The sequence below is a fragment of the Mytilus edulis genome, chromosome 11, assembly GCF_963676685.1.
Source record: "Mytilus edulis chromosome 11, xbMytEdul2.2, whole genome shotgun sequence".
Taxonomy (NCBI): domain Eukaryota; kingdom Metazoa; phylum Mollusca; class Bivalvia; order Mytilida; family Mytilidae; genus Mytilus; species Mytilus edulis.
The window spans coordinates 11774535-11799794 of record NC_092354.1 but is presented as its reverse complement, the minus strand read 5'-3'; the positions used below and the strand labels follow the sequence as shown (position 1 = coordinate 11799794).

The 25260-nt window shown below is 32.0% G+C and overlaps 1 protein-coding gene across 14 annotated transcripts in view; it reads left to right on the top strand.

Annotated features, from left to right (window-relative positions):
• LOC139495139 (atrial natriuretic peptide receptor 1-like) overlaps nt 1-25260 on the top strand; it is a 440175-nt gene that overhangs the window by 227542 nt on the left and 187373 nt on the right. For 2 of the 14 annotated variants that reach the window (XM_071283312.1, XM_071283310.1), the window contains exon 1: nt 12975-13945. The exons of 10 other annotated variants lie outside the window; for them this stretch is intronic. In XM_071283312.1, coding sequence (XP_071139413.1) covers nt 13276-13945 — 670 coding nt within the window. In that variant the 5' untranslated portion in view covers nt 12975-13275. Of the gene's footprint in view, nt 1-12974; nt 13946-17775; nt 18734-25260 lie in introns of those variants that run through there. 2 more of the 14 variants (XM_071283319.1, XM_071283304.1) reach the window with 2 other exon arrangements.

Here is a 25260-nt window from a genome sequence, read left to right as displayed (position 1 = left end):
CTTGTATTCTACAGAGAGCGTGATACTCTACATAAGTACGCTTGTTGTAGTCTACTTGTAATCTACAGAGAGCGTGATACTCTATATAAGTACGCCTGTTGTAGTCTACTTGTAATCTACAGAGAGCGTGATACTCTACATAAGTACGCTTGTTGTAGTCTACTTGTAATCTACAGAGAGCGTGATACTCTACATAAGTACGCTTGTTGTAGTCTACTTGTAATCTACAGAGAGCGTGATACTCTACATAAGTACGCCTGTTGTAGTCTACTTGTAATCTACAGAGAGCGTGATACTCTACATACGTACGCTTGTTGTAGTCTACTTGTACAGAGAGCGTGATACTCTACATAAGTATGCCTGTTGTAGTCTACTTGTACAGAGCGTGATACTCTACATAAGTATGCCTGGTGTAGTCTACTTGTAATCTACAGTTTGGTACTGTCAGATTTATAGACTCCCCTTTTTGAATTAACCTTCGGTATATTTGGTAGTATGTTTGTCATCACATGAATTAACCTCCGAGTACGGTATATTTGGTAGTATGTTTGTCATCACATGAATTAACCTCCGAGTTCGGTAAATTTGGTAGTATGTTTGTCATCACATGAATTAACCTCCGAGTACGGTATATTTGGTAGTATGTTTGTCATTACATGAATTAACCTCCGAGTACGGTATATTTGGTAGTATGTTTGTCATCACATGAATTAACCTCCGAGTACGGTATATTTGGTAGTATGTTTGTCATCACATGAATTAACCTCCGAGTTCGGTATATTTTGTAGTATGTTTGTCATCACATGAATTAACCTCCGAGTTCGGTATATTTGGTAGTATGTTTGTCATCACATGAATTAACCTCCGAGTTCGGTATATTTGGTAGTATGTTTGTCATCACATGAATTAACCTCCGAGTTCGGTATATTTGGTAGTATGTTTGTCATCACATGAATTAACCTCCGAGTTTGGTATATTTGGTAGTATGTTTGTCATCACATGAATTAACCTCCGAGTTCGGTATATTTGGTAGTATGTTTGTCATCACATGAATTAACCTCCGAGTTCGGTATATTTGGTAGTATGTTTGTCATCACATGAATTAACCTCCGAGTTCGGTATATTTGGTAGTATGTTTGTCATCACATGAATTAACCTCCGAGTTCGGTATATTTGGTGGTATGTTTGCCATCACATGAAGTTCTTTATTTCCAATCTTTCAACAATTTCGAATAAATTGTTATCCTATTCTAGCCGTTTTTAAATTATGCATATAACTTTCAAATTAGAACCATCAAAATGTTTATTACTTGACCAATGTCTGTGTTCGTGGACTGCTAGTGTCCGAGAGAAACATCAACCCAGTGATTTATTACTTGACCAATGTCTGTGTTCGTGGACTGCTAGTGTCGACCAATGTCTGTGTTCGTGGACTGCTAGTGTCCGAGAGAAACATTAACCCAGTGATTAAGTACTTAAAAACTGACATATAAGAATATTGAATAACTCAAATTTTGTGTTTTAAAACTGAGGAAATACTATATAATTAAAACGCAAAACTCGTTGTTTATACTTTAACAATAATGTTAGTTTTCTTTTTGGTTTATAAGGTCGTCAACGTTTTTATTATGCGTTGAATTTAAATAGTTGATTTGGAGTATTTCTTCAATCTTTATAATGTGCTAATGCTATGTTAAATCAAAGAAATATCCACCGTTATGTTTCAATTCGGTATGTTGGTATGCAGCAAGTGTGTTCCGTGTAATTGAATATCAAATGATAATGAAGTTCTTTTATTTATGAATTAAAAACACGTTCTACACATCGCAGAGATTGCTACCTTAATAGTTAATAAAGATATCTTTCACCGCATAGTGATATAAGTATAACCAGAAGTCCATTACTAGTCTAGTAACAAGAATGTGTCCAAAGTACACGGATGCCCCACTCGCACTATCCTTTACCATGTTCCATGGACCGTGAAATTGGGTAATAATCTAATTTGGCATTAAAATTAGAAAGATTATACTATAGGGAACATATGTACTAAGTTTCAAGTTGATTGGACTTCAATTTTATCAAAAACTACCTTGACCAAAAACTTTAACCTGTAACTCCCACTTTCATTTTCTATGTTTAGTGGACCGTGAAATTGGGGTCAAAAGTCTAATTTGGCTTTAAAATTAAAAAGATCATATCATAAGCAACAAGTTTACTAAGTTTCAAGTTGATTGGACTTCAGCTTTATCAAAACTACCTTGACCAAAAACTTTAACCTGAAACTCCCACTTTCATTTTCTATGTTCAGTGGACCGTGAAATTGGGATCAAAAGTCTAATTTGGCTTTAAAATTAGAAAGATCATATCATAAGCAACAAGTGTACTAAGTTTCAAGTTGATTGGACTTCAGCTTCATCAAAAACTACCTTAACCAAAAACTTTTAACCTGAAACTCCAACTTTCATTTTCTATGTTCAGTGGACCGTGAAATTGGGGTCAAAAGTCTAATTTGGATTTAAAATTAAAAAGATCACATCATAAGCAACAAGTGTACTAAGTTTCAAGTTGATTGGACTTCAATTTTATCAAAAACTACCTTGACCAAAAACTTTAACCTGTAACTCCCACTTTCATTTTCTATGTATAGTGGACCGTGAAATTGGGGTCAAAAGTCTAATTTGGCTTTAAAATTAAAAAGATCATATCATAAGCAACAAGTTTACTAAGTTTCAAGTTGATTGGACTTCAGCTTTATCAAAACTACCTTGACCAAAAACTTTAACCTGAAACTCCCACTTTCATTTTCTATGTTCAGTGGACCGTGAAATTGGGATCAAAAGTCTAATTTGGCTTTAAAATTAGAAAGATCATATCATAAGCAACAAGTGTACTAAGTTTCAAGTTGATTGGACTTCAGCTTCATCAAAAACTACCTTAACCAAAAACTTTTAACCTGAAACTCCAACTTTCATTTTCTATGTTCAGTGGACCGTGAAATTGGGGTCAAAAGTCTAATTTGGATTTAAAATTAAAAAGATCACATCATAAGCAACAAGTGTACTAAGTTTCAAGTTGATTGGACTTCAATTTTATCAAAAACTACCTTGACCAAAAACTTTAACCTGTAACTCCCACTTTCATTTTCTATGTATAGTGGACCGTGAAATTGGGGTCAAAAGTCTAATTTGGCTTTAAAATTAAAAAGATCATATCATAAGCAACAAGTTTACTAAGTTTCAAGTTGATTGGACTTCAGCTTTATCAAAACTACCTTGACCAAAAACTTTAACCTGAAACTCCCACTTTCATTTTCTATGTTCAGTGGACCGTGAAATTGGGATCAAAAGTCTAATTTGGCTTTAAAATTAGAAAGATCATATCATAAGCAACAAGTGTACTAAGTTTCAAGTTGATTGGACTTCAGCTTCATCAAAAACTACCTTAACCAAAAACTTTTAACTTGAAACTCCAACTTTCATTTTCTATGTTCAGTGGACCGTGAAATTGGGGTCAAAAGTCTAATTTGGATTTAAAATTAAAAAGATCACATCATAAGCAACAAGTGTACTAAGTTTCAAGTTGATTGGACTTCAGCTTCATCGAAAACTACCTTGACCAAAAACTTTAACCTGAACGGACGCACAGACGGACGGACGAACGGAAGCACAGACGGACGAACGGAGCCACAGACCAGAAAATATAATGCCCCTCTACTATCGTAGGTGGGGCATAAAAAGTGAAAAGTTCTTATTTTGCTGAGGTTAAATAGTTGATAGTCCGAGTACGTCAGATAAAAGTTCCTTTTTACTTCTCTGTCGCGTGATTTACTAATGTAAGTTTCAGATAAAAGGTCTTGTAGATATTGTCATTGTCTCTAAACTAAATCTGACATTTGGCGCTTATGTCTGTACAGTTTACATATTTTAGTATATATTCGCAAATAGTTTTAGAAATAAGTATTGTATACTTTAAAAAAGGTATCAAAAACATGAATATTCAACAAGGTCATTCATTAAGCCCAAGATATAAAAAATTAAATACAATTCATCGATATATATGAAATCAATTTGCAACTAATAACATTATAAGAAAATATGCATATGGGCATAATAATTCAAGATTGACTTAATTTAAGTATTGGTAAAATACTATTGCCTCTTACTCTGAGTTATCGCTAATCGCGATGATAATATTGATCAACAATAAATGTTCTAAGCGGCTAATGGGAGACAACTCTAATCGTCTTGTCTCATTGTTATATTGATGATATACAATGATAAAGTTTAAAATATGTTTCCTTGAGTTGTATTTGTTTCCATCAAAATTTGAATTATATCATGATAATAACTTTATTGTAAAAAGTGAAACCCTTACGGGTTAAAATGCAAACATAATATACACGAGTGACAAGAAACATACATTATATGAAAAGTGCTAAACAAGTCAAGTTAATAAGGTATAAAACTACTTTGATTGAAACATATTTGAAACATATTTATTTGATAGAAAATGAAAACCAGACTGAATGTTTTATAACTCGTTATTGATAATGTCACGGTATTTTTTTTATTCTTACAATTTGTTTATCTCCACGTGAATCTGATGTAATAAAACGAATCATTTGTTTATATTGTAATTTGTAAATGTTTTCTTTCGTTTTTGTTTAAATTTGTTTTCTAAAAGTACAGTTTCTCCTAATTGTGTTATAACATAACCGATTTTACACAAGTGTTCATTACTTATTCCAATATAGATCATTTAACACACTCAAAACACAAGAAAGATAAACGATAACGTCATTATTTGGACAATCATTGTTTTTTACTTCATGAAAGGCCATTACAAATATGTGTTGTTCTTACCTATAGTATTACATTGATACTCACCATGTGAAGTTTTATATTAATTTTACCAACAATCTGATATTCACCATAATAATTCTCAACATGTGTTTCTCCCTTTTTACAATTCAAATCAATTCAAATATTTTCATATAAACTCTGCACAAATTATATAAACATGCACAAAATACATTTCACAAATAAAAAGTCAAAAAACCAAAACAATCTGTCTATATGATAAATGTATATTAATATATTTATATAAACCCTGTCCTCAGTTCTAATTCCTGTTTAAAAAAGGATCCTTAGCTTTCTACTTCTTTTCAGGTTGTTGAGCAAAGAATATACTTCATTTTCTCATTTTCTTGCCAGTACATAAAATATGGCAAATATACAATCACATAGTTAACATACAGCAATAACTTACCTGTAATCACAGAAGTTGTGAGTTCGAACCACGCATATGCCAGCTGAGGTCGACTCCAAACTTCTAATGAGTAGGTTTGTCCTGTCAAAAGTCGGTATTTCTCTCTGAGCACTCTTGCTTCGCTTATAATAAGTGGGCGCCACGATAAGGATAAGGATGATGAAAGTGGCGTTGAACACCAATAATTAATCAATATGTTATAGATATTTGGAGGAGAAGGCACATACTTTACTTGTATTTGATAGAATAGTTCAAAAAAATTATAAAAAAAACCCCAGAAAAAAACATTTTTTTTGTTACACGCCATGTTGTCTAAAATCTTTATCTGCTTCAAAATAAAAATAAAAATGTGTGAACATATGGCTTGCATATTAGAATGATTGAAAAAAAGGTATGAATATAAAAAGCATGATATTTGGAGTTCAAACCGTTAACGATTCTACTTTCGTATTTACCTCGGTTGTATGTTCCTTAGGTACCACTCCACAGTTAGCAAATAAAATTAAAAATGAACCACAAAATGATTTATCATCTCTGTTCCTGGATTTCTAATACAGTAACCTAACTGTTTGTGTTGTACATGTGCATATGTGTGTAATCTGTATCTTCCATAGATTTGATTTTCAAAAGTCAAAAGAGTGAAAAATAATTCCTTTTATGTGTATCCATGGCACCATTCTGCATTTATTAATCATATAATATTGCAAAAAGGGGGTTAACATGTCACATATCCCCCCCCCAAAAAAAAAACTGGGATCAAACTAGAATTCCAATGCCTTTAATAGTTATCAAAGGTACCAGGATTATAATTTAGTACGCCAGACGCGCATTTTGTCTACATAAGACTCATCAGTGACGCTCATATCAAAATATTTATAAAGCCAAACTAGTACAAAGTTGAAGAGCATTGAGGATCAAAAATTCCAAAAAGTTGTACCAAATACGTCTAAGGTAATCTATGCCTGGGATAAGAAAATCGTTAGTTTTTCGAAAATTTCAAAGTTTTGTAAACAGGAAATTTATAAAAATGACCACATTATTGATATTCATGTCAACACCGAAGTGTTGACTACTGGGGTGATACCTTTTTAGAAACTGTTGACATTAATCTTCCTAAAGATCAAATAAAAAATTGGTGTCTTTCGCCCCATTTTTTCGTAAAATCTAATCATAAAGTTCGTGCGATAAAAATTTGAAAAAAAACATTACAATAATTGCCTGACCAATGTATGGTATGGACATGCAAATACGGACTGTCATACAGCCTATATTACATACATTACATAATCTTGATGTTCATATACACCTAATACGAATGCTATTTTAATACTCAACTATCCAAAAATGAATTTTATTGCACACTAGCTCTCATATTTGAAAAATCCCATGGGGCCAAAATACGAAACTAAACACATAACTATGGATTGGTTATGATATTTAAACGTCGGTAATCTACTATTGCCTAAAATTTTTAACAATCTTATTCAATTAATTTTTAACAAATATTTCACAAATATAATTTAGATAAAACAATAGCACAAATGTAGGTCGTACACTAAATAAATCATTAAATTACTGATGATATAGGAAAAGTCCGCTGTTTCTCCTATCTCATGTCTTTTCTGTTTGGGAACCAAGTTTAGTTACTTGAGATGTTGTTGACAGGTTTGAAATAATTTTCGTATAAATCTATAAAATATAGGTTATATTTTGTTTATCGTTAAAGTAAATTTTGTTATTAGCAAATAAAATACATTTAATCTAATCCATTAACATTCTTGTATTACCCTACACATTTTAGTTATTGAGAAAAAAAGCGTGTTGGCATTTAGATTGAGCGATTTGTAAACTAACTAAATTTGTATTTTCCGTTAACAGCTAATTTAATTGAAAGAAACCTATTCCACAATTTTGTTCAATATACATCGGCACATTAAATAGTTTAACGATAACAAGCGCCTCGTTACAAATGTAAAATAAGAAATTAAAGGCATTCAAATTATTTAAAAAACTTATTATCAGTCTTGGAGCCAAAGATTTTAGACATTTTATCGAATTATAAATTTATTTGTACGAGCATTAGAAACAGAGTCAATGTACCTCTACTAATGTTTATTCTATAGTTACAATTTGCCGCGTCAGCATTTTTTTTATTATTCAAAGTTGTCTATATTTTACATTTTTTGTATGCATCAATATGACTCAAACACATACTGCAAAGAGTTCCACGAAATGACAAGTCATCAAAACAGAAATTATTACTAGATATTTTATTTGTACACAATATAGATAAGCAGACCTGCTTTTTTGTTAGATATTAGGGTGACAGTAGGATAAAAAATGTTTCAAACGAATTTTCAATTGATTATTTGTTTAATCCAACCTTAACTAAGGTTTAATCTTTCATTTTTTTACCATAGATGTTTTTAGTTTTTCTTGATCTATTGAATGATTTTCTACCAGAGAAAATGCCTGTTCCCAGTCAGAAATAGAATAGTTGTTATCCATTCGTTCGATGTGTTTGAGCTTTTGGTTTTGTCATTTGATTGTGGACTTTGCGTTTTGAATTTACCTCGGAGTTCAGTATTTTTGTGATTTTACTTTTTAATCCTTTTGATTTTTGATGTTTTTAAACGTACTTTATTTTGGCTTCCTAAGCCGTTTGTCTAGATGGTTACTGGTGTATGGCTTCTGAAGAAAAATCCTTAATTTGGCAATGAAAAGTAGTTACAGATGTTTGTATATGTATTTCTATTTTTCCCAATCTATTGAAAGAAAAGGACCGATACTTAGTTGATATGTATTAAACGAGTAAACACTGTATAATAGAACAAAAGTACAAAGTTTATCAACGTTGAATAACTTATTCCTCATCATAAAATTGTATGAAAATATGTATCGATTCCATATTTATGTGATTATGACATGTTAATAGATACTAATATTGTTTATTCTTTTATTTTTCAGGTAAGTGTTTGCTTATAAAAGTACAAGTAAAGGTAGGAGACATCTGTTTATTGATATATTGTTGAGATCATATGTTTTAGTGCGTTATATTCATTCGTTTTATGCAGGCTTTGATTAATTGAAATTGTGACTTCACATTGCATCCTAAACAGCACGAACGCCCATGACACAAGAATTTATTACTATTATCTCGGACGATAAGTGATATAAAATTATCCAAGACCAAACTATGGTCCATTGGTTCCCCCAGTGTTTACAATGTGTTTCTTCTACATATTATACTCTGTCCCAATATACCTCTCCAGTTTGAATGAAAGATATAGCGAAAAAAATGATAATAGAATGATGGCATGACTGAAAAAAAGTTTGCAATGAGTTTTATGGTAAATTAGGGAATGGGTTTATTGAAAAATGTAAAATTAGTACATCTGAAGCTGTCAAACTGAATTTGAAACCAAAAAAGTTTACAATTGGTCATAATAATAGTACGAGAACAATACTAACTATTTGTGATCCCGTACCGCATACTCATGCACGAAACTGTCAGCATTCCTGTTTTAATATGACATTCCTCTGAAAGGTCATTTTTTTTTAATTTAACGTTGATACAAAATTTCTTCCAGACATTATATCTTATGGAATGTTTTGACATAATTTTGTAAAATGTTTTGTTAGTTTTCAGTTTTCTTTGAAATTTGGGTTTATGGACCTTTTCTAAATGTTATTATTCGAGCGCTTCTAATAAATAAATAACAAGCGCATCTAAGTCAAAATCGAAATGTTGGTATCTATGATGACCTTACCGTATCCTATATTATTTCAGTTCGAATTGTTTTATTTATATTGAAAGATAACTGATAGATTTACTAGCTCAACATGTAACTGGTAATTCTAACTAGTAGTTTAATCACATTTTGTATTTAAATCACTAGCTTTTTCTTGTTTTTTTTACTAGTCATTCGAGAAAATTAACTTTACCGAGAACGTTGTAAAAATACAGAAAGTAATTACGCTGACTTGTTTACATATTGAACTCTTCTTAGTTTTTTTCTATTGTCACAAAAATACTGAACTCCAAGGAAACTTCAAAACGGATAGTCCCTAATCAAATGGCAAAATCAAATGATAAAACACATGAAACGAATCGACAACTACTATTATATTCCTGACTTGGTACAGGCATTTTCTAATGCTTACAAAGAACATTTACGTACGCTAACAAAGAGCCTGATCATGCAAACGGAGGAGTCGTCGTATTTGACGACAATAGAAAAAAACTAAGAAGAATTCAATATGAAAACAAGTCAGACTTTCCGTTTTGAAATTTCCTCGGAGTTCAGTATTTTGAATATCTTTGATGTGTTATTGTTCTGAGACTGAACATTGATGGCAACATTTGATTGGGGTTTTATATCTTTATAGGAGAACTTGGTGAAATTTATTACTGATATATCAATAGTCGTCTTACGTCTTACGAAGTTTACAAAGTAATCTGCATCGTTCTTTATTGCGATAGTGTGTATTGTTATAAATGTCAATAAGTGCAAGAATTAGTAACTGTTGTCTATTTGTAATCTTGACTTAGGGTTCCCACTTCATTTGCAACAATAATTTCAAGGGTATTCAATGGTTAGACATTTATCTAAATTTGTGAGGATATTAATACAAAAGAAATAAAGGTTTGCACATTGGCATTACCTGTTTATCAAAACATTGTACATCACATCCGCATTCGTACGAAAAATAGAGAAAAAAAATATTCCCTCGAATTTGACAGTTCAGACCTCAATCCTGCATTTCATGTCTTTTATATGATAAAGCACCATCTCTGTATATTTGATCTTTCAAAAAAATATTGAAAACTTGAGGTAAAATGTATACGAATGCTTGTAAACAAGAAAGAAAGGAGTGAACATGTTAACTTCTAATTATTACCTCACATGAAATAGAATGTTAGTGAAATTTTATTTAGGAATTGAACACGATTCAACTTTTGTTTCATATTTCCCGTCGGGGCCATTTGTAGCTAACTTTTCGGTATGGGGCTTTCTCCTTATGCATACAGTTACTTATTAGGAACTTTACGTTTTGAATTTACTTAGGAGTTCAGTATTTTTGTGCTTGCTGAATTCCACTTCATTCGAACTTTGGTGGATAATTGTCACATTGGAGATCATACCACAGCTTCAAATAAACCGCTTTAACTTTATTCCACTTTCTTTAGAAAGTTTAATAAAGAACACGATATTATGGTCATTAAATACATTTCTAAATTTTTACTCGATTTATCATTTTCCTAACATGTTGATTATTTTTATTTAATCAAGGAGTGGTGCGTTTGATATTAGTTTTTGATTGGTCAAAATTTGATTTGATTATGACATTGAATTTTCTTACTTTCTCCGAATTTTCTATTGTGACGGCATGAAAAAAGTCAATCTTGCATGATGATGTCACATAGAAAAAACACATCTTTTCGCAGATAATTTGAAAAAAAGAAATAAATTTTCCTGCATATAGTATCGTTTAAAAATCATGTGAGAAACGTATCCCACCACCAAATCTCGTGTTATACGATATTTAAAACTTAACTGTGTCGAGTTGATAAGTATCATATTACGCTCGATGCAGTGGTATAATCTATATGTAACATTCGTTCAATCGGATATTATTAAATGTTGTATTATATGAAAGCGTGGATATTGTAGTCTTTTCCGATAATCAGCATGACTGTTTGGAGCCAGCCATCCAATTTTCTATTTTGTAATTTAGTTTTCGTAAGAAAAAGCACAAGTTGTATAATTATGAGTCTTTTATTAATACGGTGTGTTGTCTAGACACGTGTCATTCAAATTTTAAATCTCGCGAGATATCGTATAAAGGAGATCATATAAAAAGTTTCATACTTTGACATAATCTTAATTAATTTCATTACCTTTCGTGAAGGCTCTTGGCTGTTCGAATACAACCAGTATTTACCGATTGTCACTTGGGAATCACATCGGAATTCAACTGTGGATTATAACTGAAAAGGAAACTAGTCTGAAGAAAGAAAATCGTTTGGATATATCTATAACCATGTCAAGCAATACAAAACAGTCAGAATAAAGTATGCATGTCCTCGTATTTTCGTTGATTTTTAATCTAAGTGTTTTGCTCTTTGTTTTATCGATGGATTTTTAGAGAAAAAAAGAACAGAAAAAAAATATGATTCCGTATGCTCATGTTACAAAGTACGCTAGCCAATCATATAGAACATTTATAAAACAACTCATAAATAGGGTTTAAAACCCATCAACGATCCCATCAAAACAGACAAAATCTAGTTATCCAAAGGTTTACTCTACACGACGGAGTGGCAATCTTATTTTTAGAAAGATTATACAATGCACAGCACCTTTTTTTTCAAATTTGTAAAAGATTGTGTTTTTACGTACACATATGTAATTTGAATTGAAGTTATTTTACTGAACCGTTATATTGAGTGAGAAATCGGTATGTTTTGTGTTTGTTTGACTGATAAAATTTGTACACATGTTACAAAAATGTACAAGCAAGTCTTATGAAAAATGTAGACATGGCGATAGTGATGAAATAATAATAAACGAATGCTGCTTAGACCAAAAACATTTTAAATAAAATTGAGAATGATAATGAGGAATGTGCCAAAGAGACAACAACCCGACCATAGAAAAAAAAAAACAGCAGAAGGTCACCAACAGGTCTTCAATATTTGTGCAAGTAATCATCCAACAAAACGACAAGGGAAATAACTGCACTAGAATTTGTACAATCGAAAATCACATAATCAACGCAAATCAATTTGACTCGATGAATCTGTTACAATTATGTCTCTACATGACTACATGAATGGGGAAAGTTATGATCACTAGATCACTAGATCACTAGATCACTAGATCACTAAATCACTAGATCACTAGATCACTAGATCTTTGATCAAATGTTTTTTTTCAATACTAACATGACTGCAAAAGGAGGCAAAAGCTAGTAAATCCCTTCAATAGAAATACAGAAGACCTGTGTACTGGTACGGGTATTGAAAGTCAACTTGCAGCGGCCAATTAAGAAATTGTAATAAAATTCCGTCTAAAACCAATCAAGCTATTTCTTTACTTGAAATTAAAACTTAATTATTTCATACAAAATCTCCGTTGCAGCATAATGCAAATAAATAAAATCGTTATTGCATTGGTTACAGGCCGTTTTTTCCATTTCCAAATGGATGTTTCTATTATGACTTATATCCTGTATTTGCTCTCCTCTGACGGCAAACACTAACATTTGTTGCCGACAGGTTCCCAGCCACAAAGTTGTATATGTCATTTATAAATCATTTAGAAAAGGATACATTTGCTTGCATTTTTTTCAAATTTCATTTACTTTAAAGAAGTTAGAATTTATTTTTATAACTAATCATAGAAAAAATTTGAACGAGTTACTGAACAATACATTGATTGCCAAATTTCTTGTATATTCCCAATTAAACAACACCAAACGTTATCCCTTTGGTGAAAAAAGGGGCAAAAACAACTGAACATTACCAGTTTTTATAAAGTTCTCAATAAATAAGATTATTATGTGCCATTTTTTGACTAATTGATTACAAATATTTGTGTTTTTTTATCTCACTATCAGGCCACATTTACAACGGGGACTTGTGTACGGTAAGAGTGTTTTGGTATAATACATCGTGAACGTCCGTAGCATCCGGAAAAAGTACTTACTAACACCGGAATACACTAGTTCGTTATACACGTAATGTACATTTTGTAACATGTAGTAAGTCAATTTATTTACAAATGGGTGTTTCTGACATGTTTGAAGTTACTGAATTTTCCTTCCCCTGGAAATAAATATCACGTGATGAAGATGGATTAATTCGGAAGTCGTTGTACGTAGACTCATATAATGTTGTTTGGATAATTGAAACCGTTGTTGTTTTATCGAACACAATGACGTTTGGATAAATTTTAATACTGTATTTTTCTGACATAATTCATATCAACGGTAACACTTGACATGTTGCTGGTATTTGTTGCCTTCGTTTTGCATTCTGTCTGCGTTTTGACAGCCAATGTCAGTATCACTGTGTTTGCTCCTAAGGATCCAACCAAACGTCTCTTTGCACTCGAAAGAGTTCAACCAGCTGTCGAGATAGCTTTAGATCACGTGATGACGGATAAACTCAGAGGTCATGCAATAAATGTTGAATATGTCAATTCTAACGCTAGTGACGTTGACTCGCCTGTTGCAGCATTTAAGTTTATGAGCAAAGGTGTACATTTATTTATTGGTCCTGTGTACGATTTTGGGGTAGCACCGGTTGCCCGTTACGCGCCAAAATGGAACATACCTGTTATCTCCCCTGGGGCTTTTGCTCATAGTTTGAATCAGAAAAAAAGTTTTCAGACTCTAACGAGAGTTCATACGACGTTTAACAGTATGGCAGAATTCGTCTATATGATATTACAACATTTTGGATGGTCAAAAATAAAAGCAGTAAGCGATCGTTTTGGTCGTAATGATATATTTATTGATTTCTGTGATTTAGCAATATCATCCATACATCAGATGGTTATTGAAAGTAATGAAAAAACATATGTTGATTACGAAAAATATGAAATATTACGTGAACCAAGGAATCAAATGACAAGCCATGTGCTGGAAAAAATTAACATGAAATTTGCTGGTAAGTTGAACGTATCTTAACCATTAATGAACTTACAGCTGATAGTTTAGAGTGTATAGCTTCGAGATTATTACTGACAAATTTTTGACCACCGTGGAGAATTTACTCATCACTAAACATTTACCAATCATTATATCTTAACTATTCTAAAAGATGCGCTAGTTCAATGATGCCAAGAATATATTATATCCTTGTGAGAGGTTTAGCTAGCTGTAAAACCAGGTTTTGTGTTTTTCTTTAACTGCTGGTGGTATTTACGTTTTAATGACGTCTTATTTATACTTGTTCCATTGGATGTTGGATGTGAACTGATTAATACTTAAGTCTTAAATACATGTACATGTTTATTTTTCATTTGTTGTTATTGGCAACTAGCTGTCAGTATCTCCGAGTACTGTTATATCCGTACTGAGTGTCTTTCGGTTTTTGGGATGCTCAAGTACCCTTCCTCTGTGTTTTTCTTTTGTTTAATGTATATGTATTTGTATCCATTTGATGAGTTTTCCAACTGATCTTTATAGTTTGTTCTTATGTTGTACTGCTACACCACTGTCCAAGGTTAGGGGGGAGATAAGGCGCTCACAAACATGTTTAATCCCACCATTTTCACGTGCTTGTCAGGAACCTTTAGTTCAGTTGTTCCCGTTCGTTCATGTCTTTCATATTTGTTTATCGTTAACTGTTTTTTTGTTAGTTAGGCCGTTAGTTTTATCATTCGAATTGTTTCATATTTTTCATGTCGGGGCATTTCATAGCTATGTTTTTTTCTCATTGCTAAAGGCCATATGATTGCCTATAATTGCTAATATTAACTGCATTTGAAATATTGTGGATAGCTATCTCATACCTCATATCTATATCTCCCAATTTTTAGATTAATTAATGTTGCATATGTTAATGTCAAATACATGCGTACTTCTGGTTTGTTTCTGTCAATTCGATTTACAACAATTGTAAACATCTTGTGATCTTTGATGAGTTTGTTTACATTTACTGTTCAATGTAAAATTGAGAATGGAAATAGGGAATGTGTCAAAGAGACAACAATGTGTCCGTCTAACTAACAAAAAATATTTAAATCATAGTCATGAAGTACACACTCTTCTGAATCAGCGTAATACTTTTACATTATTTAACAATCATTTTAATTATCGAAGTGAAGGATTGTTTCTCATGTTACTTGTACTAGTAGTAACCACTGTACCACATGTCCTAAATCTAGTGTTATTAACCACCACGGTGATCATAAGAAATCTCTTTTGATGATGTTTTATAAAATATTCGGAATTAAAATGAAGACTTCTCTGCTTTGCTTTTATTATTCTACTTTTATGGTTTATCAGACACATGCGTTAAGGAAACTTTCTTCACCCAAATCTTTTGGAGCCCGGTTTATTTTAGTGCAGTCAACAGGCCTTTTAAATGTTAATTATTACCCAAATATTTTGAAATGTATTAACTTTTAAAATATACACATGGAAAAAAGTATTGAAACACCTTGATTTTTTAAAATTTGAAAAATCAGCCTCTTTTTTTGGATAGAATATAATAAGATATGTGTATAATATTATTGAAACATAGTTCACGATAACATTGGCATTGAAACGAACAAAAAATGTTTAAAAAAAAATGATTTATATAACCACAATTTTAATAACAAAATGAAGTGTTTTTTGTACAAAAAAAACGCATTTTACCACTTTCACTGTAGTCGAACTTTACAATGTCAGACATTTCAAAATTAATCTTCAGATGACTGTTCACATCATGGTTGATCGTTATACGCCAAAGAATTAGTACTTTGTGCGCAGCCTCCATTCAAACGGATAACCGCATCTTAACGTCTTCTGATTCCTGCCATAAATCGACTAATTTGTTGCTAAGGTAGCAGCAACCATTTCTGATGAAGGGAATTGTGTTTATTTCATGTTGTGTTTGAACAGGGGTGTCCTTTCGCTCACTTTCCGCCCAATAGTGTCCCAAATAAGCTCAATATGGGATCTTCCTCCACGATGCTAATTTCCAACTTTGGCGAGCTCTGCACTACATTGGATACGGAAAACTGTAAGTCTGCTCGTTAGCAAAGGTCTCCGAAATGGTATTATCGCACGGTAACCAGTAGTGATGAGTTGATCTCGAACAGTTCTTGTTAAAAGGCTCTTGTATGGCCACCACTCTCATTTTAGGATTGGATTGTATGCAATGGGTTTCCTTCTGACCAACCTTCATTATGCTTGATTTTCTCTAGCAAATGGTATAGGGAGTCTTCATTATCTCGGAAGGTCTTTTACAACGTTTTATTGCCTGATTTTTATTCTCAAAACGACTTTAGTGGAATGGTGATGACCAACAATGCGGGCAGTTGTTACAGCGACATCCCTGCTTCTCTTATGCTGATAATCTGCCATCTTGCTGCAGTTAAGAGTTGTCAAGGACCCATTATAGGGTGTCAATCACATAATTTTAAAAACTTGGTTATTTAAAGTGCTGAAAACAATGAGGATCAAAACATCTTTTTTGCTGTTTACGGGTACAGTAGCTGCATGTGCAGATAAAAACTTATCGAGTCGATATTTATTGATTAAACTCAGGTGATACTTAAATAATGTTTAACTAGTTCTATTTTACCAAATTATATCACAAAAAAATAATGAGTGTTTTTTTTTAATTCAATTTCAATTTGGTGTTGCAATACTTTTTTCCAGGTGTATATATTTAGAAAATATGTTTCCCGCTGATCAATTTCCTAGAGCAAATGTTTCGCTTATACTAATTGATAAAATTGTTTTTTTAACATACAGCATAACACAATTATCTATTTTATCAGCATTCAAATCCATTAATTTATTCGACCATTTGCAGATCATTTCCATTCTACGTCTCCCTAAGCATCGATACTATATACAGATTTATTAATAGAATAATGATGCATTTAGCTTTTATGAATATTTGATAACACGGAAATATCAACATGTAATGCCATTTATTATAAATAATTTTACAGAAAAAAATATATTCAACAAAACAATCATTCTAATCTGATACATTTGACATATATTGAAAAAAAATGGCTGCTAAATTACATGTTTGATGTGTTTGAGCTTTTGATTTTGTCATTTTGTTAGGGTCTTTTTTATTTGAATTCTCCTCAGAGTTCGGTATTCTTTTCTTATTTTACTTTTTGCATTGATTACGAAGCAACTAATGCATCAAATGCATAAAACATGTTCCATTTAGGGAAATATTTGATTACTATTAATTATCTATTAATATGTGTTTAAATAGGTCTTTTGTAATAAGGAATTAAATTTATTCTGTTACTTGGGCTTTTTATTTAATACCCTATGTACAAGTGTTTGCCGGACAATGACGACATTATTCAATTGTGTCCTTTTTAATAACTACATTTACTACATTTTTTGATAACTTTATATACTGCCTTTGGGTGTGTTTGGTTAATCATTATGCAGTACTTTGTCAAACATATTGTACCAGCAAACTAAAGCTGGCCATTAAAATTTTGCTAACTGTTACCACATATGTACATTAATATGATTATTTCGGAAAACTTTCCTTGTTTATATAGTAATTTAAAAGAGGAAGCACTCATAGAGTTGATGTATCCATTTCCCCCAAACTCTTTATTTCATAAGATTTACCACAATTGGTTTGGAAAGGTTATTTGCTGTTGACACATGTATTAAGTTAGTCTAAATATAGATATCATTGAAATAGGAGCTGTCAAAAGGCAGCACATGATTTGAATCAATTAAATTATTAAATTCCTACTGTTAATCTTAAGTATGCCAACTTCCGACACAATTAAAGATATTACAGATTTGATAACATAGTTGAAGTACTTTTGGTAACATACATTACAGTTAAACAAAGTAATGCCCCGTAATGGTCACTCTCCCGTCGTAGTAAACATGGCCTGGGAATTCTTTTAAATTCTGACTTTCAGCAAATATATCTGCATTAAAAATTAATGTCATGGAAGTTATACGTTTTAAACAAGATTTGATTTGTGAATTTGATATTAAAGCTTGTGTCTTTGTCAACACGTTTTAATTGTACAACACTTTCAAATGGATATGATTTCGAGGATTATGTTCGTGGTTCTAGCAGTTTTTATTTATGTTCTTAACAACACCGTGCATGCAGCAGTAAAGAGTGTAAACATCACTGTTTTTGCTCCTAAGTTTCCAGTAACGAGACTCTTCGCTTTGGGAAAAGTTCAAATAGGAATTGAGATAGCACAAGAAAAGGTTCAGATGCGCTATTCGCGCAATCTTGTGTTAAATGTTTCGTTTGTAAATTCTAATGTAAGTGACACCGATGCCCTGTTAGCGGCTATTCGAAGAATGGACAACGGCTGTCATTTCTTTATAGGCCCTGTTTATGACTACGCGGTCAATAACATCGTGAGATATGCACCCAAATGGAATGTTCCAATCGTTTCCCCTGGTGGATTTAACCATGGCTTGGATAGTAAGAAAATATATGCACCGACACTTACACGAATTCATGCTACGTTTAATTCAATGTCAAATTTCATTGCGCTATTATTTCAAAAATATAAATGGAAAAGATTAAAAACAATCAGTGAAAATTTCGGAACACCGGAAATCTTTTATGGATATTGTAATCTTTTGATTGATGCAGTTCAAAACCAAGTCGAGTCAAAAGATTTCTGTTTCGATAAATACGACATTCGACTAGATAGGAAAGAGAAAAAACTTAACATGGTTAAGCACGTCTTAGATGAAATTAACACTCAGTATGGAGGTATGTTACATTCTTATTGCAAACACATTGTAGAGATCAGTGCTACGATTTTCCTCCACATAAAACTAAAATTACCTAAATGTTTCAAATCCAAATCCCTTAGCTTTCGGACAAGACGATATGTTCTAACTCTAAGTTTGATATAAGGGATAATTACCAGAAGTATATGTTTACCACTGAATATTATACGCTTGTAATTATTCATCAAAATTTTGTATTCTTACTCGTATTTTCTCTCTATATTTTCGAAAACATAATATGTTTGCTACTCTGCTATCCGGATAACTTTCCCGCCCTGGCAGATTATATATGAGTGGATTATACACAATTAGTATGGTGTAACGTTCTAATTATCTTTTTCATCCTTTTGATTGTCTAATGATACCCCATTTTTATTATTATACACTCACCTGGTGATTCTGGCATTACTCCAGAGACAAGTTACTTATCTGATTCTCTATGGTTCTTTGTCAGCTCATCTTTTGCCTTAGTTACATATTTCAATCCTGTTTTAATGTTAGTTTTAATTATGAACGTATATTTTGTCATAGTGTGCATATTTTCAATTCCTCTTCTGCAAAAATAAAGTCTGATATCAAACTGAACTTTATTTGCCAAGCCAGTTAGTCTTGTAGGTGAAAGATACATTGTGTATGGAGTTCAAGATTATCACATAACTATATCGATAATGTATGTGTATGGAGTTCAAGATTGTCACATAACTATATCGATAATGTATGTGTATGGAGTTCAAGATTGTCACATAACTATATCACGTTTAAATCTAAATTCTTGGAAAAAAAAATAAAAGTATGCATTCGTTAACCTGACAGTGTGTTAATTTTTCTTTATGTACCATTTTATGTACATAAAATAAGACATATAAAGAAAAATAAAAAACTTGAAAACGATTTAAAAAAATTGTAAAACATAGAAAAGGGAACCGAAGCGCAATTCCTTCAATGGTAATGTGGTATTTCCGTATATATTACGCTTAAACTCATGCAAATTCTAATTTCCCAAAAGCAAGGAATATAACGCCTTCTTAAATTGAATTGTCGTTCTGATAATTCTTTGCTGAATTTTATTTGCGTTAAAGATGCAAGTCAGTTTGCAAAGACATGAATCTGAAAACTACTTATGAGACCACAAATTTCAACAACACAACCTTTTACTTTAACTTAATTTGCTAACAAAATTACTCCTTGACGTTTAGTATTAGTATATTACTAATGTAACGTCATTCTTATTCTTTAATATGCTCTCGTGAGACTTTTCCGTCCATTTGTGTAATCTCGTGAGAATTGATAGAGATGAAATGGTGTTTATGAAAACTATTTTTGTTATGTTACTTATATCTTTGTTTAATTTAATGTATTTTGTCGTTTGCCTTTGGTACTCTAAAGATGTCATGATATGTCCGCATCATACGGTCTTTATCTCGTGGTATTAATATTATGCTGCCTTCGCCGGCAACATTGCTAGTATAATAAGTCGATTCCGGAGAGGGACTGAATTATTTGGATTATTTTTTATGTGGCAATTTTGTGATGATAACGAGGAGATGAATACTAAGGTTTTTCTACTTCAGGAATAGATTACCTTAGCTGAATTTGGCAAAACGTTTAGGAATTTTTGATCGTCAGTGCTCTTCAACTTCGTACTTTATTTGACCTTTTAACATTTTTTTATTCGAGCGTCACTGATGAGTCTTTTGTAGACGAAACGCGCGTCTGGCGTATATATAAAATTTAATCCTGGTATCCATGATGAGTTTTTTTTATCAATGGTGTTTGCTTTAGCACATATGTCAAAAATTCAAATGATGAAAAAAAACATAGTTAGGTGAAAGTCTTTTATGCAATACGAGCGACAAAAACAGATAATATTTTCGGGTTGGAAAAGATAAATTCCCTCGGTTTTAGTTTGTTATCCTGATTTTGTTTTTTGTCCATGGATTTATGAGTTTTGAACAGCGGTATACTACTGTTGCCTTTATAATCAGACTATAAAAAGAGATATCAAAGTAACCTTTTAATTGAACACTAACTGTTTACTTACATTTTTCTGACCAAATATCCACCGTTTTACCTGACAAAGTAAATTGTTGATGTGTAACTCGACCGACTCGGAATACAATCAAGAGACTTAATGTAAAGGATGTTTGCTCTTCCATTTTTTTGAGTTTTTGCCAGATTTTCGGAATCCTCTGGTTTTATCCATTTTTGGAATTCTCTGGTTTTATCGGAATCCTCTGGTTTTTTCGGAATCCTCTGGTTTTATCCACTCGGACTTCACTTGAACTGAATTTTAATGTGCGTATTGTTATGCGTTTACTTTTCTACATTGGCTAGATGTATAGGGGAGGGTTGAGATCTCATAAACATGTTTAACCCCGCCGCAATTTTGCGCCTGTCCCAAGTCAGGAGCCTCTGGCCTTTGTTAGTCTTGTATGATTTTTAATTTTAGTTTCTTGTGTATAATTCGGAGTTTAGTATGACGTCCATTATCACTGTACTAGTATACATATTTTTAGGGGCCAGCTGAAGGACACCTACGGGTGCGGGAATTCTCGCTACATTGAAGACCCATTGGTGGCCTTCGGCTGTTGTCTGCTCTATGGTCGGGTTGTTGTCGCTTTGACACATTTCCCATTTCCTTTCTCAATTTTATTGTCATTATAAAAAATTGCCCACTAACCCTACTTTTCTTTTCATAATTAGCTAGCTATAAAACCAGGTTCAATCCACCATTTTCTACATTAGAAAATGCCTGTACCAAGTCAGGAATATGACAGTTGTTATCCATTCGTTTGATGTGTTTGGACTTTTGATTTTGCCTTTTGGTTTTGGACTTTCCTTTTTGAATTTTCCTCGGAGTTCAGTATTTTTGTGTTTTTACTTTTTAAATCGCAAGGGAGTTCTTAAACGTACAAATTGCTACGAAGATATCCAATGAACATTGGTCTTACATATTGGTATTACCTTAAAATCTTAAGGAATTACTCAATGAATGGAAAACTATTGATACTTCTAATGAACAACGGTATACTACCCTTGGTATTTCCTTAAAATTTCAGAGTACAAAAACGAAAGGAATGTTCAGTCTTTTGATCCGTCTCTTGAACATAACGCCGTTGTATTATATATCCTTAAAGTCTTACAAGAATAATACTCAAATAAATGGGGAAAACCCGTGGGGATTTTCTAGAACATTGGTATACAACATTTCAATTCATTTTCTGATATTAACATTTTTATCAGTGAAATTGAAATAGTTTAATAAGACTTTCGTTCACAATGAGAGGATTAGCGCTATAAAACCAGGTTTAATCCACCATTTTCTACATTTGAAAATGCCTGTACCGAGTCAGGAATATGACAGTTGTTGTCCATTCGTTTTGATGTGTTTTTTCATTTGATTTTGCCATGTGATTAGAGACTTTCCGATTTGATTTTCCTATGAGTTCAGTATATTTTTGTGATTTTACTTTTTGGATACATTGTTTTCATAGATGTTCTGTACCAAGTCAGGAAAATGACAGTTGATATCTAATAGTTATTTGCTTCGTTTATTGAATTGTCGTTTAGTTTTTGTTGAACTCCAGTGTTGTCTTGTAGTTTTCCTTTTATAGTTGATGTATTTCCCTCGGTTTTAGTTTGTTACCCGGAGTTGTATTTAAGCATCGATTTATGACTTTTGAAAAGTAGTATACTACTGTTGCCTTTATTTATATACATGTACTGCAAAGATTAACACAATGTCCCTTATTTTTATACAGGTCGAAATGATTAAAATTCAAAATTTATTTGCAAATACATACATGTTATTCTGTCCAGTTTAAGCTAGAAGTCTCTCAGTCAAATAACTAATATTATTGCATAGCAATATAATATTTTCCACAGAAAGTAACCAAAAGTTCGCGTGTAATAAATTCTATCATTGCACTAGTGCAATAAATCATCAAAATTCATGACGTCATCAACGACAAAATCTTAGTTTAAACCATTTTTTACTTTCAAAAATTATATTGCTATACAATAAAAGGGTTATTGCATGAATATTGTGGAATATTGTCACTCGGAATCTCGTGCAATATAAAATTCTACTCGGGACAATATTCCCCTAATATTCATGCAATAACCCTATAAATATTTACAATTCATGAATATTTTACTTACCTCCATATCAATCAGCAATCTTGCACGAAAATAACACACTGTCACTGTGGATTTCTAACCGAAATCTGATTCATTTTGATAGATCTCGTCCAACTCTCGAGTCTGCATATTCTTTTGTATATGAAACTATAATAGCAAACGGCTTTTATCAAAATAATTAAATGAAAATCAGAGTATTCGTTCAGACAAATGAAATAAATGTTGTTTTTGTATAGTAAACAGATATCTTTAGTGCTTTTGAAAATTCAAATTCCATTAAGAACAGTGGTTGTAAGTTTTACATTAGTGACGTTTTATTAGATCATTGGAAGCATCATTACTGGTCTATTTAGCTTTATTATCTCCACAATTATATTAATATTACTAATGTTCAGTAAAAGTACAAGCTCAATCATATGTGCCCGATAAAATGCATTGGTGCTACAGTACGTTGGCTATATAAGTGATGTATTCGAACTCATAAATCAAAGAAACACTAAAAAAAACCGCAACAAACAATAAAAAAACGACCAAGTCCACAAATAAATCGAAAGTTGTTTAAGTTCAGTAAATTGACAACATGCGATTTTGCCAGTTAATACATACCTCCCCTTTTTGAAAGTATCTTGATGTTCGGTATTTTTGTAATACATTTTTACTACATAGAAAGCTAAAGACTGCGCAAACCGAATTTCACCAAAAACTGTGAGTTACCCCAGGTGCCCGGAATGGGTATCTTATTTAAAGTTAACAAACGAATGGACTTGATTGAAAACGTCGTGTGTAACACGTTACAGATAGTTATTGACAAATCTCTATTATATGCAATTTATCTATATACATAGAATGAACATATTCTTGTTAAATACATGCACTGCTGTTGTCTTCTCTATGGTCGGGTAGTTGTCTCTTTGACACATTACCCATTTCCATTCTCAATTTTATTGGTCTTTTAATTCTGATCTTGTTTACATTCCGGTATAAACATTGCTCAACTTACGACTTGGTTTACGTTGCTGTATATACTTTGGTCATCACGTATTCCCCTATTGTTACGCATAGTAGTTGCTTGCATCAATGATTTTATAATGGACACTTATCTTATTGGCAATCATAACATCTCATTACTCTTATATTGATAATTGTACATACTTCATAGTTTCTACAATATTCTTACAGTAATTCTCCTATGCCACTTATCCCGGACTTTTCGTCTCTGTCATCATTTTAATTTTTAGTAACATATATTAACATGAATTGAAACGTATATAAAATTGTGAGGAGTAACGCTATATTGTTGTTTTATTAAGATGTTGCCTCTTTAAAAAAAAAATTGACATAATTCTGAATCTGAATGAGAAGTTTTAGTGAAACTGATTTAAATATATGAACAAATTTGATCACTGTAATTCATATTATGATCGCATATGACAGACTGGATCTCCTTCAGTTTTGTTGACATACACCGTATGTAGGTAGTCTGTGTGTGCACGAGGTACTAATAAAGCAATCCACTTCCTGAGAGTTAAAACTGCCATTCCACTAACAATGTTTGTACATTGGAGAAAATATATGATATCGAACAAATTGATTCCCAAAACAATCAGTTGATGAATAAACAGATATCTAAATTCTTAAGGTATTTTAAATGATGCTATGCAAGGCAAACTCAATTATACTTTAAGTTAATGCTTTAATAAGATATCAAATATAGTTTCGGAATTATTGTTTTCATACATACATTTTGTGTTCTTTTGTCATAAGTGCAAATATAACTTTAACTTTGTTCGCGACTAATAATTGCAATTTTACTGTACGCATTTTTATATCCTTTCTATAGTACAACTTCTTTTTCGTTTTTATTCCATTACGTGGCTTAACAAAGACTATTATTTTACTTTATTGTGTAACGTGATTGCATTGCATTCTCAAAATAAAACTTTTCGATATGTATCTGGTTTTTATGACCACGATAATTATTCGAGAATCTCGTGACAGGGTGCAATTGCTTTCTTTTCATATATATTCAACATGTCAGCAACTGCTACAGGTCCTTCTGATAATCAAATTGATTTCCAGAAACATGCTTCAATGGTGTATGTCAACAAAACTGAATTAGATTCAGTCGGTCATAAAATGAAGTACAGCGATTATTTATGTTCATGTTTTAAAATGAGCTTGTAATAAAACTCATTGCAAAATGCGGTCGGTTTCCATTTTTTTTAATTCCGAGATAATTCTGAATATACTTACCAATTTAATAGCATAAAAACAAAATTGAGCGAGATCAGATGCGTCAACAGGGAGATAATTGAATATGCATTATACGATTAAATACTACAATACGTAGATTCACTCCTATTATGA